This window comes from Gopherus flavomarginatus, chromosome 15, assembly GCF_025201925.1.
Source record: "Gopherus flavomarginatus isolate rGopFla2 chromosome 15, rGopFla2.mat.asm, whole genome shotgun sequence".
Taxonomy (NCBI): domain Eukaryota; kingdom Metazoa; phylum Chordata; order Testudines; family Testudinidae; genus Gopherus; species Gopherus flavomarginatus.
The window spans coordinates 12,955,648-12,968,005 of record NC_066631.1 but is presented as its reverse complement, the minus strand read 5'-3'; the positions used below and the strand labels follow the sequence as shown (position 1 = coordinate 12,968,005).

The window sequence follows — 12,358 nt, the reverse complement described above, 5'->3', positions numbered from 1 at the left end:
ATCAGTGTCCCTCTTTTATAGATGGGGAAACCGAGGCAGAGAATTGAAGTTAGTTTTCCAAAGCCACTCAGCCATTCGGTGTCAGAGTCAGGATGGAAATACAGGCCTTCATGACGCCCAGCCCTGAGTTTATTCCGCCAGATACTCTGTCTCCCATGGGCCCGGATGTCAGCCAGCCCAAAGCAAGGTGGAGAGGGCTGATGGGAAGAGGTAGCATTTGCTGCTGCAGGGCAGGGTGAGGACAGGTGTTGACCCTCCACCTTAAAGCACAGAAGAGTCCCAAATTCCAGGTGCCCCCTGTGACTAGGACACAAGGCTTAGGGAAATCTCACCTCACCTGTGAACACTGACACCCAGGATCACTACGGTTTCACACAACATGCACCAGGGAAAGCATTTACCAGGCGGGTTGTGAGGGGCTGTGGCTAGTGGCAGGTTACATTCATTGTGCTCCTGACAAAATACCCTGGCAGGGATCAACAGACAAAGACAAGTCTCAAAAATTGCCATGAGGGCAAAGAAAGCAGGGGAGTAGCCAGAGGGTCAGTTGTTAAAGGGTGGGGAGTAGGGTGCCAAGTGGAAGAGGGAATGGGAATCAGTCAGGGAATTGCGTCTTCAAAGCTCTTACATGACCAAGGATCCGTGCAGCATCCTTGTGCAGTCGGTGTCATTATCCCCCAGGGGAGACTCGGACAATGAGGGGAAGTGACTTGGCCTAGGTCACAGAGAGTTGGTGGCAGAGCCAGGAGGAGGAATGGTCCTGACTCACAGCTCACACCTCTCTCAGTTGGCGAGGGCAGAGAAAATCCAGGGAGGGCCAAGGGGGAAAAGGTTCAGGGCTGGGTCATTGGCTGCTGCCAAACCCCAGACAGTACCCAAGGAGTGATGCACGGAGAGAATGTAGGGCAGAAGTCCACCTTTGTGCTCCTCACCCTCATCCTGCGGCCAGGATTGCACAGCTCCCCCCAGGACCAGGTAAAGCAGTGGAAGGTAATTGCTTGATGAAATCAGTCTGGGTGTTGGGCTGGAAACGGGGCCCAGGTGGATGGTGAGGGCTAAATGCTGCCTCTTCTCGTGCGCTGATAGCGAGTTGGGGAAACCAGGGTCCAGCCACGGAAGAGGTGTTTATCCCAGCCCGTGGGGCTGCATTTGGGTTAGTTCTGCTCATTTTCAAATCCTTTTGGTGCCTGGCCTATGCAGCTACAGAACTGCCCATGGGGCAGCGCCTGGGAACCCAGGGAGGCAGATTATGCCAACGAGGCGACTGAAAAGGGCCCGGTCCTTCCCCTGAACTATGCCTGGAATCAGAGGAATAGGGCATCCAGGGCTTTGGTTGGGGTCTGCATGGAGAGGAGCTGCCAAAACCACGTGCTTCTCAGCTAATTAGCCTGTGGCAGCGGCTCCCGTCACCAAGGGCGGGCTGTATGCTGACGGGAGGCAGCAGCACAGGGAAATATTGTGAGATGTTTACGCTGTGGATGCAGGGGACAAAAACATACAAGGTGAAAAGGGAGAAGGCTGGTAATTAGCCAGGGAGACAGGCAGCGAGTGCCTCTAGCAGCTAAACTCACAGCTGGCAGGGGTGGCGCCAGGAGCTGGGCCTGGCTCAGCAGAACAAATGGGTTGAGAAGCCCAAGCAGCTTATGGATTTGGAGGTGGGGATTATGGTTAGACCTGGCCTATGTCACTCAGCAATGCAGCCCGCATGTCAGGGAGCCACACGAACTCCTGTGCAGACCCAGGGCCGTCCTTAGGATTTATGGTGCCCTAGGCAGGATTAAACTGGTGCCCCTGTGCCTGTCTTGCTCTTAGCAACACAAATATAAGCTTACAGTATTGGAAAACTTGCCACATGCATGTTATTAAAACCAGTTTAACTTGAAAGCACACTGTAATGCTGATGGACTAGCACTAAAGAAGTAGCACTATAGAAAAAATTCTGATTTGACAGAATGATGCAAATAATATAATTTTTTTAATTTGTCAACATTTTATTGGTAATTTATATGAAGAGGTATTAAAACAAGGATTAGTTTTTAATTAAAAGCAATCTTCCTGGCTTTTTTGGCTGCAAAATCAGTAATAATGTCATCGTATGACAAAGACAAAGTGATGTCTTGTTCGACTGCAAGAATAGCAAGACTAGTCAAGTGTTCCTGACTCCTTGTAGAGCGGAGATAGTTTTTAATGAGCTTCAGTTTTGAGAAACTCCGTTCCCCTGATGCTCCTGTTACAGGAATTGTCGGTAGAATACGAGTGGCAATGTATACATTAGGATATATGTCAACAAGTTTGCGGGTATGAATAAACTGTACAATGTCCATCATCGATTTTTGCATGTGGCAACAACTCAATTCTTTGTACAGTTCAAGTCCATTTAAATCAAAATGATCACCATGCTTCAGGAGGCTCTCTAGGTCAGGGGTCCCCAACGCAGTGCCCGCAGGCGCCATGGTCCCCACAGGGGCCTCTCAGTGCACCCGCGTACTGGTCGGAGGACAAACATCTGCCAAAATGCCGCTGAAATTCGGCGGCATTTCAGTGCCAACGCCTCTGGATGACACCACTTGCCACCAACAAGCAGCGTCATCCAGAGGCGTCGCCGCTGAAATGCCGCTGAATTTGGGCAGCATTTCGGCAGATGCTCGTCCACCACCACGGTCCTTTGTCTGGTGCCTGCCAGATGAACAAGGTTGGGGATCGCTGCTCTAGGTTTTTGCACTTTGTCATTAGTTCTCTTGTTTTCCTATTTCATTGAATTTAGTCCCGCTCAGCCCGCTGCCACCTAAGTGAATGGAACCCTAGGCCAACAGCAGGTTGAGTGGCTCAGCCAGGGTCTCAGCCGCCGGCCTGCTCAGCCCGCTGCCAGCTTGGGGTTCCTTGGAGGTCCCCAGGACAGCAGCGGGTGCTGAGTGGGGCTGGCAGCCAGGACCCCAGGTGGCAATGGGGCAGCAGCCGGAACCCCAGAGCAGTCGCGGGCTGAGCACTCAGCCCACCACTGCGTGCCATCAAAAATAAGGTCGCATGCCACCTTTGGCACATGTGCTGTAGGTTGCAGACCCTTGCTCTATACACTAGTAAGGAGATGAGCATATTACAGTTACTGGAGGGCTCTATTTAGCAGTAACAGGGCTATAGGAAAGTCAGTCAACATTTTTTGTTTCTCTGATGAAAACTGGCCCACTCCCTTCCCCATACCAAACTTGTCACAAATAATTGTCAACAACTTAATTTTCTGTTTTTGGATAAGATATTGATTTTAAAAAAATATTGAAATTGAATTCAGGATTGTTAGCAAGCATTTTTGGCAAACAAATTTGTTAAATGACAATCTAAATGGCAACGCAGTACTGCTTTCATGCTTGGCTCACCCCCCAGCCTGCTGGTCCAACAACTGCAGTAGAGGAGGAGATAGGTGGAAAACTGCAGGACCCCAAAATCCACCTCTTGGGGTGCAGAGTGGCAACAGCAGCAGCAAACCCTCAGGTCCGATCACATGCCAATGGGCACCACCGCCAGCCCAGCGGACCATGGTGAAGTTAGCACGGCATCTGATCTTAGGGACGGGGCACCCATGGAGCCACAGCAGCTCATCCTGCCCTGTGCAGCTCCCCCCGGATGAGATGGATTGCTACCAGCCCGGGGGAGAGACGCGCTCCCCAGCTAGGGTGACCAGATCCAGATGTTCTGATTTTATAGGGCCAGTCCTGATATTTGGGGCTTTGTCTTATATAGGCACTAATTACCCCCACCTAGGGTGACCAGACAGCAAGTGTGAAAAATCAGGACGGGGGCGGGGAGGGGGGAAATAGGAGCCTATATAAGAAAAAGACCCAAAAATTGGGACTGGGTCCTATAAAAGTGGGACATGTGCTCACCCTACCCCAACGCCTTGTCCTGATTTTTCACACACGCTCTCTGGCTATCCCCTGCCCAGTCCTGTGTGACCCTTCCAATCCTGGATTTCACTTTCAATCCTCAGCAAGCAGCCAGCCAGCCTCCCATCCCCTGCAGCACCTCACCCAACCCAGCCCTGACTGAGGGAATGGGGGAGAGAGGGGTGCTCCGTGGGGAGGAGAGAAACGGGGGGGTGCTCTGTGGGGCAGGGGGAGAAGAATTGATGTTATAGGGGACAACAAAGGATACTGCCAGAGCCGCTGAGCCTGCCTCACCTCACGCCAGGCGAAAGTGTCACACTCAAAGGTGAGTTCCTTCCCCCACCCCGTCCCAGCAGCCAGTCCCCTCCCTCAGACTGTGCTGCATTCGGCTCTCTCTAGGACCCAGCAGCCCTGCTCTTACATGCTCCACTGCTTTCCATCTGTCCGGGCTCCCAGCAGAGCAGTGCCCCCAGACCTAGTGGTGCCCTAGGCGACTGCCTGTTCTGCCTATGGCTAAGGATGGCCCTGTGCAGACCCCCCCCTTAGCAGAAATGCTGGTGTCAGGTGGGTTGGAACCGCATGCTGGGGCCTGCCTTCTCCACTGGCCACCTCTCCGGTTGTAGCGTGCTCCAGTTTATACGGAACTGGAGTGAGCCTCAAGCTTCTGGCAAGCTACCAGGGCAGCCCTCAGCCAGGCAAAGTCTGTGCCAACGAAACAAGCCCTTCTGAGCCCTCGCCGCTGTGGGAAAGGGCTTCTCTGTAATCCTCGCATTGTGACAGTGCAGCTGAGCCGCTGCGGCATTGCACGATGCCTGCCAAAGCGTGCAGAGAGGAGAGTTGAGCAGGAGCCAGTGGTGGGAATCAGTGCTGATGGAAAGGAGCCAAGCCATCCACATAGACCCAAAGCGTCGAGAGGGTGAGGGGAAGCGGGCAGGGTCCCAGAGACAGGATACTGCCGATTCCTGGTAGACAAGACTTAATTACTTGTTGGCTGATTCTTTCATCGACAGCTGCGAAGCTTCCTGCATTAGTTAAGCACCGGTTTCTAGGAAGCCGGAGCACTGACTGAGGCAGTGTGCAGAGAGGCTGTTTTTTATCCAGGAGAAAAGCAGGGGGAATGCAGACGGGCTGAAGCCTGTCTCTTGTTGCACTCTTTCCACTGCGACTGGCTGCCTCCCCCAGAGCAGGTCGATGCCCAGGAGCCGGCAGGCAGCGCATGCTGCTCCGTCCCCTATTGGCCAGCGTGCCCTGATTTCCTGTCTGAAGGAAAGGCAACATACATTGCAGGGAGGATGTTTACACTGGGTCCTGTGGTTTCCTGGGTTCCTAAGGAATCAAGACAGGTCGGTGCCTGGGGCGATGTGAGCTTCAAACAGCCAGGTTTGCAGTGCTGCGGGGGACAGGGCCCAGGGAGACATCTGGGAAACGCAAGCTGAAGAGCAAGCTCAGCACCAGTCATCTTGTGGGTGGGATAGTTTTAGATTCATAGAGTCTAAGGCCAGAAGGGACCATTGTGATCATCTGGTTTGACCCCCTGTAGAACACAGGCCAGAGAACTGCCCCACAGTAACTCCGAGAGCAGATCTCTTAGAAACATGTCCAATCTTGATTTTAAAATGCTCAGTGACGGAGAGTTCACAACGACCTTTGGTAAATTGTTCCACTGGTGAATTACGCTCACCATTAAAAACGTACCCCTTAGTTCCAGGCTGAATTTGTCTAGCTTCAACTGCCAACGACTGGGTGGAGTTAGACCTTTCTCTGCTAGACTGAAGAGCTCATTATTAAATATTTGTTCCCCTTGTGGGTACTTCTAGACTGTAGTCAAGTCATCCCTCAACCTTCTGTTTGTTAAGCTAAATTGATTGAGCTCCTTGACTCTACATGATTAGAAAACCTGCCTTGTAGTGATAATCATTCTCCTGATTCTTCTCTGAACCCTCTCCAGTTTATCAGCATCCTTCTTGAAGCATGGGCATCATTCCTGGACACAGTATTCCAGCAGCGTTCGCACCAGGGCCCAATACTGAGGTTGTGGGGTGGGAGGTGGCTGTGGACCAGCAGCCCCCATTAACGGAACAATATGAAGGGCCTGTTCCCCTTGAAGCCATGGCAGAACCACGCCTGATTTCAGTGGGAGCAGGTTTGGGCCTTCCCAGGGAGTGGGAGGAAGGAGTCAGAGAGAGAGACCCCAGGGATTGTGGGATGGGCTTTGCAAGGGTTCTGAATGGGGTACTGGGGAGAGCCAGGCCACTCACAATGGAGAAGAGACATATAATGGCATAGTGGCTTGGATGATGCTTGTCAGACTGGCAGGCGTGTCGCCATCACCTACCCAGGCCTGCTCTCTGCCACTGAGGGCAGAAGGCATTTTGATTTCTCCTGCCCAGGGGGCTGATCATTCTTGCCTGTGTTCCTTGCTCAGGAGAGCGTGACTTTTCTCTGCAAGGTTTTGGGAGGCCATGCCAGGGTTGTGTAACCCAGGCCTAGGCACGAGGGGGGGGATTGCTGGGGGAGCAGGGTGGCCAATAGGTGCACAGTTCCAGCAGTCTTTGCCCCTCAGGGAGCCGCTCCACAGCTGGGAGAGGTCGCAGTCTTTCACACTCAGCCTGCTGCAGAGATCACAAGCGTGTGCTCCATCTCTGTATTAATGAAGCAAATGCTCAGCTGGTGCGAAGGGGCATATTGATTTCACTACAGCTCGGTCAATCAATGCCAGTAGAGGACCTGGCCTACCATTGCCAAAGCGCTGTGCTGTGGGAATGGAAAGCATGGTGATTATGCACCTATTCTGTCTCTCAGAAAGCTTTCAGGGGTTGCAATTTTCAGGCCATTGTTACTATGAAGTTAGGAGAGAACAGAGGACCCATTTCTCTGGGAATAACCTGGTATTTTTCTCTTCTGCTGCGCAAGGATAGGAGCATTCCAGGCTCGGTCTGGGCATTATGATGCAAAGCCCGAGGTGAATGCAGTGCTGTGGCTGGGCTCTGAAGCGCCATCTGCATTACAGCAGGGGCGTCAGGATTTTACTCTCCAGAAATCACAGCAAGGGAGGGTGCAGGAGCAAAACTGGAGCCAAGCCCAGAACCGACTGGTGTAATCCAGTTTTCCATTGTCTCTCAGGACTGGTCAGGATTCCTTCAAGCAGGTGGGGAAGAGACACCTGTGAGCAGGTCATTCTGTGCTCCTCCCGGTCAAGGAGTCCCAGGTCTGGCCATGGGAGAGAGAGCTCCATGCCTGGCACATAGCCAAGCACCTGTTAAAACAGCTGGTTATGGTGAGAGCTGTGTCAGCAGCAGCTCAAGCACACGCCTCTAGCTGCAGCTTCCACAGCGCCGTTTAAAGCAAACAAGAGGAGAATCCAACACAGAAAAAGGGGTGAGGGGAGGGAGCAGATGCACCTTTGAAGCCTCGGAAACCTAGAGGGATGAAGCAAGGAAACTCAGCGGTACCGTGAAAGACGCAGGCAGGCACTGCGGGCGAGAGAAGGAGACTCACGCAGACGGGGAAGAGCCATAGGCTGGGACTGAGGGTGGATGGCTTAAGTGAATTCAGCCAGCAGCCGCCCTGGCTGGCGAATCAATTCTGGGAAGATAATTTGTCTGCTTGCTAAGGCCTCCTCTGGGTCTTGGCTTGTTGCAGGGGCGAGACAGAAAGTACCTGCTCCAGACGGACTGGGATCCGTGACTTATCGCTGCCATTTGCACTGAGTGCGTCACTGGGGTTGTAATGGATGTCTGATGCACAGCTCTGTGCAAGAGAGGAAGGGGAAGCCTGGCTCGTCCGAGCTCCTCCCAGAATATCTAGTTCTTACATTATACCCTCTTCTTCTGCCCTCACTGCCCCCCATTTTACACCACTGGAGCCACTCCTAATTTACACCAGAGAATCAAGCCCCATCAATCATGTTATCACTTCTGTCCAGCCCAGTGTACTTGGTGCCTCTCCCCATCTAACCCACTGAGCCTGGGGACTGTGCTCTTCCCATGTGACCCAATAATCTAGCACATCCAAGAGATACTTCTCTCTCGTTTGCATCCCTCCCAGACAGCTCAGTGTGCCCGGCCCTAGCCTGCATCTGATGATCAGTTCGGGCAAACATTTAAATCTGCTGCCCAGCCAAATGCCCAGCATTGCTGAAAGACTTAAAGAATGTCAATAAATGCCTCATCCTCTGTGTTTGAGTCCAGTCCTAGATGAGATTTTACACAGCATCCCCAGGCCAGAGCAAATCCTCTGCACGTGAAGGGCATTTTCCTACCTTTGCCAATATTATACGGCATTTTCAATGACTGACTAAAAAAATGTGATTCTTTCAGGAGAGCTGTAAAACCAGGTCGCACCTACTGGGGTGGGGAGGGAAAGAGAGATTAAATCTCACTTGGCAGTTTTCAGAAGAGTAGGAGGCTTAACCCAGGGATCTGGCCAAACCCCAGTGGGGAGGATTATGCACTGCCCATCTAAATTCCTATCACTAGTTCAGTGGCAGTTGCATTTCCATAAAGGGGCCATGAAATTTGTGCTCCTGATTTTTCATGGCCTGGTACCTCACAGTCATTGATCCTGTACGAAGCGGGTGTTACATACCCCTGCTGGGGTAAGCAAGCAGAGCATTGTGATACCGTGGGTTTGACATCCCTTTGCACAAGTGCCAGTGACTCCACAAGTCACCATCAGGCCACGGAGTAATGGGGTGTGTGTTGTGTATAATCTATGGGAGTATACACACAGTCAGCCCTCAGACTACCCTCTGCAAACCTACTGCACAGCCAAGGGAGTCGCCCAGCATGTAACCAAGGCCACACAACATAGTGCATAAGGCACTTTGGGATCTTTCAGGCTGAGCGGTGCCACTTGAATGTAAGATTATTACTGAGTCAGCACAGCAGGTGTTTGACATTTCAGATCACAGCTTTCCGTATTAGGCCTTACTGGGGGAGCGTTTCCCAGGGAAGTGCAGTCATTTAAAACTAGACCGGACAAACACGAGGAAGTGTCAAGTAGGGACTAATTCTGGCAGGTCTTTTCCAGCTCATATTTCTGTGATGCACCAGAGAGTATCCCAGAGTCCTGTGTGCCCTTTGGGTGTTATGTAGCCGTTAATGCACATTTGTATACATCTGCTCATGGGGGATTGTTATAGACTGAAGCACATGGGAGAACAGCATCGGCTCTGGAATATAAAGCAGGGCTATAGAGGTGGATTATTGCTAGCTCCAAGAACGCTGTGGCGGTCCTGCCTCCTGCAGGTTGCATTTCTCTGCATCCTCATTGCATTGTCTGAACAACTTTGCAATGAGGTGTGCACAGGCCCTGAGAACAGGTTTGCAGAGGGACGGTGCTAGAAATAGTTTGTTTATTCTTAGGTCCCAATTCAGCGAGGTGCCTATGAAGCATGTGAATAGTCCCATTGACATCAGCGGGGCTACTCATGTGCTCCAAGTTAGATCCATCGGGGCCAGATGGTGGGGAAATTGCTCCACAGCAGGCGACTCCAAGGACAGCCCTGAGGCTTGGGAGTCCTCTGCACTTGATGAGGGACCCAGCAAACCCACAGATACAGAGCAGTGCAGACCTGTCCATTTGTTAAGGGTTGTCACCACAGTTGTCTAATGTGCTTTTGTGAAGCAGAATCCGAGATACAAGGATTTGAAGTTAATTAAATTCACTTTAGAACCTGATTACTGGACATCCTCCGCCCACCCAAAACCCATCATCCCCACGGAGCTCTGTGCAGTGGCCCAGCAAGCCTGTGGCTAGGGCTGGCCAGGAGGAAATGCATGAGAGCAAGATATCTAGTAAGGGAAGTTCCGTCCAAGAAAATGTTACTTGGGTTCAGTTTCCAAGCTCCCTCCCTCCCTCTGTCCGTATTTCTAACGAGCTCCCTCTCCTTAGCCTGAAGACCAGCCTGCAGAAGAAGCTGAGCCAGGACTCCATGGATTTATCAGGGATTCCCCTGACCATGCGGGATGTCCACCGCATGGCCTATTACCTACAGAATAATGGGGACAACCTCACTGCGGTGGACCTGAGCTTTACCGAGATGACTGACGACATGGTGCGCCTGCTCCTGCCCTTCTTCTGGGCGCTGCCCAAACTCACTCACCTTTCCCTCAACGGCAACCGGCTGACCCGAGCCACCATGAAGGAGCTGACGGACACCATGAAGGACATGAACAAGTTCCCATGCTTGGCCTGGATAGACCTCGGCAACAATGTGGATGTCTCCTCCATGCCACAGCCTTTGCTCGTGGGCCTGCGCAAGCGCCTCAGCCAGCAGACCACGCTGCCCACCATCTACGAGTCCCTTGACTGTGACACCGAGCTGCCCGGTGGACACGAGGCCAGCCACCAGGAGGAGGAGGGCAGCGTGGCTGAAGACAAGGACACTCCATGTGACTTCCCCCAGCAGTGCTGCGAAAGGTGATTCGGCAGCAGGCCTTAGCTGTCGGACTGACGCCGTGGCAAGGAGAGCTCGGAGTACAAACACAATGCAGAAGGCCAGCTTCACCGGCTTCCTTTGGCGCTTCTCTTGCCTTCACTGACATCCCAGACTTGCCGTGTTCTCAGTGAAAGCCTGCCTCCCTCTCCCCCACTGCCAAACCTATCACCCCCATTCCAAACAGGAAGCTGATACTCACAGCGAACCTGGCCTCAGAGCAGGATCTCATTGGAAGATGGGAACTGAGCTGTAGGATTCGGCATATTCCCCAGAGGCTATTGAGGGGAGCGGTAGGGGAGGAAAAACCTAAACGAAAAGCAATGTCTCCTCCTAGGTTATTTCCTTTCTTCCTTTTCCTCCTTGTCCTGTCATTGTTGGGTCCTGAGACCTGGAGTTGTGAGGTGGGAGCTGCCCCAAGGGTCGAGGGTCTGTCAGGCTTTGTTGAATACATCAGAGGCTGGAGTCAGAGCCCAGCAGAGCGTGTCTTGCCCTTGAGCCTGGTTCAATATGTTTTTTTTCATTGTGTGATTTGTATTAATGTCCAAACAAAGGGAATTGCAATCAGAGGCCCAACAGAGTGTGCAGGCCAGGGAAGACATGTGACATGGAATTGCAGTGTCAGGATATTTAGGGGCAGGGTACGTGTGTGCATTGGTGGGAATGTGGTGGGGGCGTTGATTGGGGGGCAGGGACAAAGGGAGGGAATAGCCATTCCTTGTGGATTAACATGATCGGTTTTACAAACTGTGCTTTTGTACAAAACCAACAAATCAGAACCAAAAGACAGGAGGAGGGAAAAAGCTCACAGAAAAGTCTATTATGGAGGAGGCTAGGGGGCGAGATGTGGCAAAGCCGCTGAGCCTGGCCCAAACAGCAGCAGAACTTTGGGTTGCTCCTTGTTAGACATGCCGTGCATCTGACCATCTGTAGCCAGGATTTCCTAATATTATAGATATGATGGGAACGGTCGAGTCACCATTACTAACACCATCCAGGAAACCCAACCAGCGATGCAAGATTCCCAGTGTTTTCCACATTGCCATGCTGTATGTGAACACAATAAACGGTTCTCTTGGACATGAAAATAAAGCACGAACACTGCGTGTGAGCGTTTCGGTTATTTGTGCCTCTAGCTAGCAGTGCACTGGCTGCAAAATATAGCCCAGTGGTCCTGGCGCAGTGCCCAGCAGAGGCCCTGGTGGGCACTGCTTACATGAACAGCACCAGTGCAATTCTCTTAGCACACTGCAGCGCTTTGGTTCATACTACGGGAGAACCCAGATGCCCTGATCAGGCCTAGGGCCCCATTATGCAAGATCCTAGTCTCTTGTCTGAACCACTAGACAACACCACCTCTGTTATCATCATGGAACTAATCTACAAGCTCATCTTTCATAGACCTTGAATGGCCTTTCAGCTTGTGTATGCCAGTTTACTGTAACTCAGCATCATTTGTGTGTCAACCAATTTTCTCAAACCTCAGAAGTAGTCATAGGCATCCAAGTGTGGGGACTTAATGCTCATCACCCAGAAGTGTAACCAGAATCTAACGATCTCTTAGATTTTGTACATATGTCCTTAAAGCAGGCTAACGGGAATCTATCAGGGCTGTTGATATCAGCTCATTTGGCTGCCTGCACAGAATCAGCATTCTAGAACACAGCAATTATCCACTTACACCAATTCCTCTCTCCCAGAAGTGGCCACTTAAAAGTTCCAGGAGAAGGTGCATAAAATCCTCTAACCGTGCAATGCTGTGCTAGAGGGGAAATTTCCTCCTGATTCTATTTGGGTCTTATACTATGACCCAGGAAGTCCATGGCAGCAGCTGGCAGGCCCAATAGTTAGAGATACTCACACCTCAGTGTGGGATTTGTCTGAGCTGGATCATAGTGATGTTCAGAGAAATCTGGTATCTGCCTCTGGCAATCTGGTTAGCAAAATAGAGAAGGAGCCTAATGGCCCAGTAAAGATACAGGGCCAAATCTTTAGGGTGCTCTGGGGCCCACTGCAACAGGGCTCCAAAAACTGCTCAGAC

At 51.7% G+C, this 12,358-nt stretch overlaps 1 protein-coding gene across 1 annotated transcript in view; it reads left to right on the top strand.

The window, feature by feature from the left end:
• The window catches only part of LRRC75B (leucine rich repeat containing 75B), a 37,269-nt gene extending 26,308 nt beyond the window's left edge, over positions 1-10,961 (top strand). The window contains exon 4 of the mRNA XM_050924514.1: positions 9,774-10,961. Within this exon, the coding sequence (XP_050780471.1) occupies positions 9,774-10,305 (532 nt within the window). The 3' untranslated portion in view covers positions 10,306-10,961. The remainder of the gene's footprint in view (positions 1-9,773) is intronic.
• Positions 10,962-12,358: the final 1,397 nt, after the last annotated feature.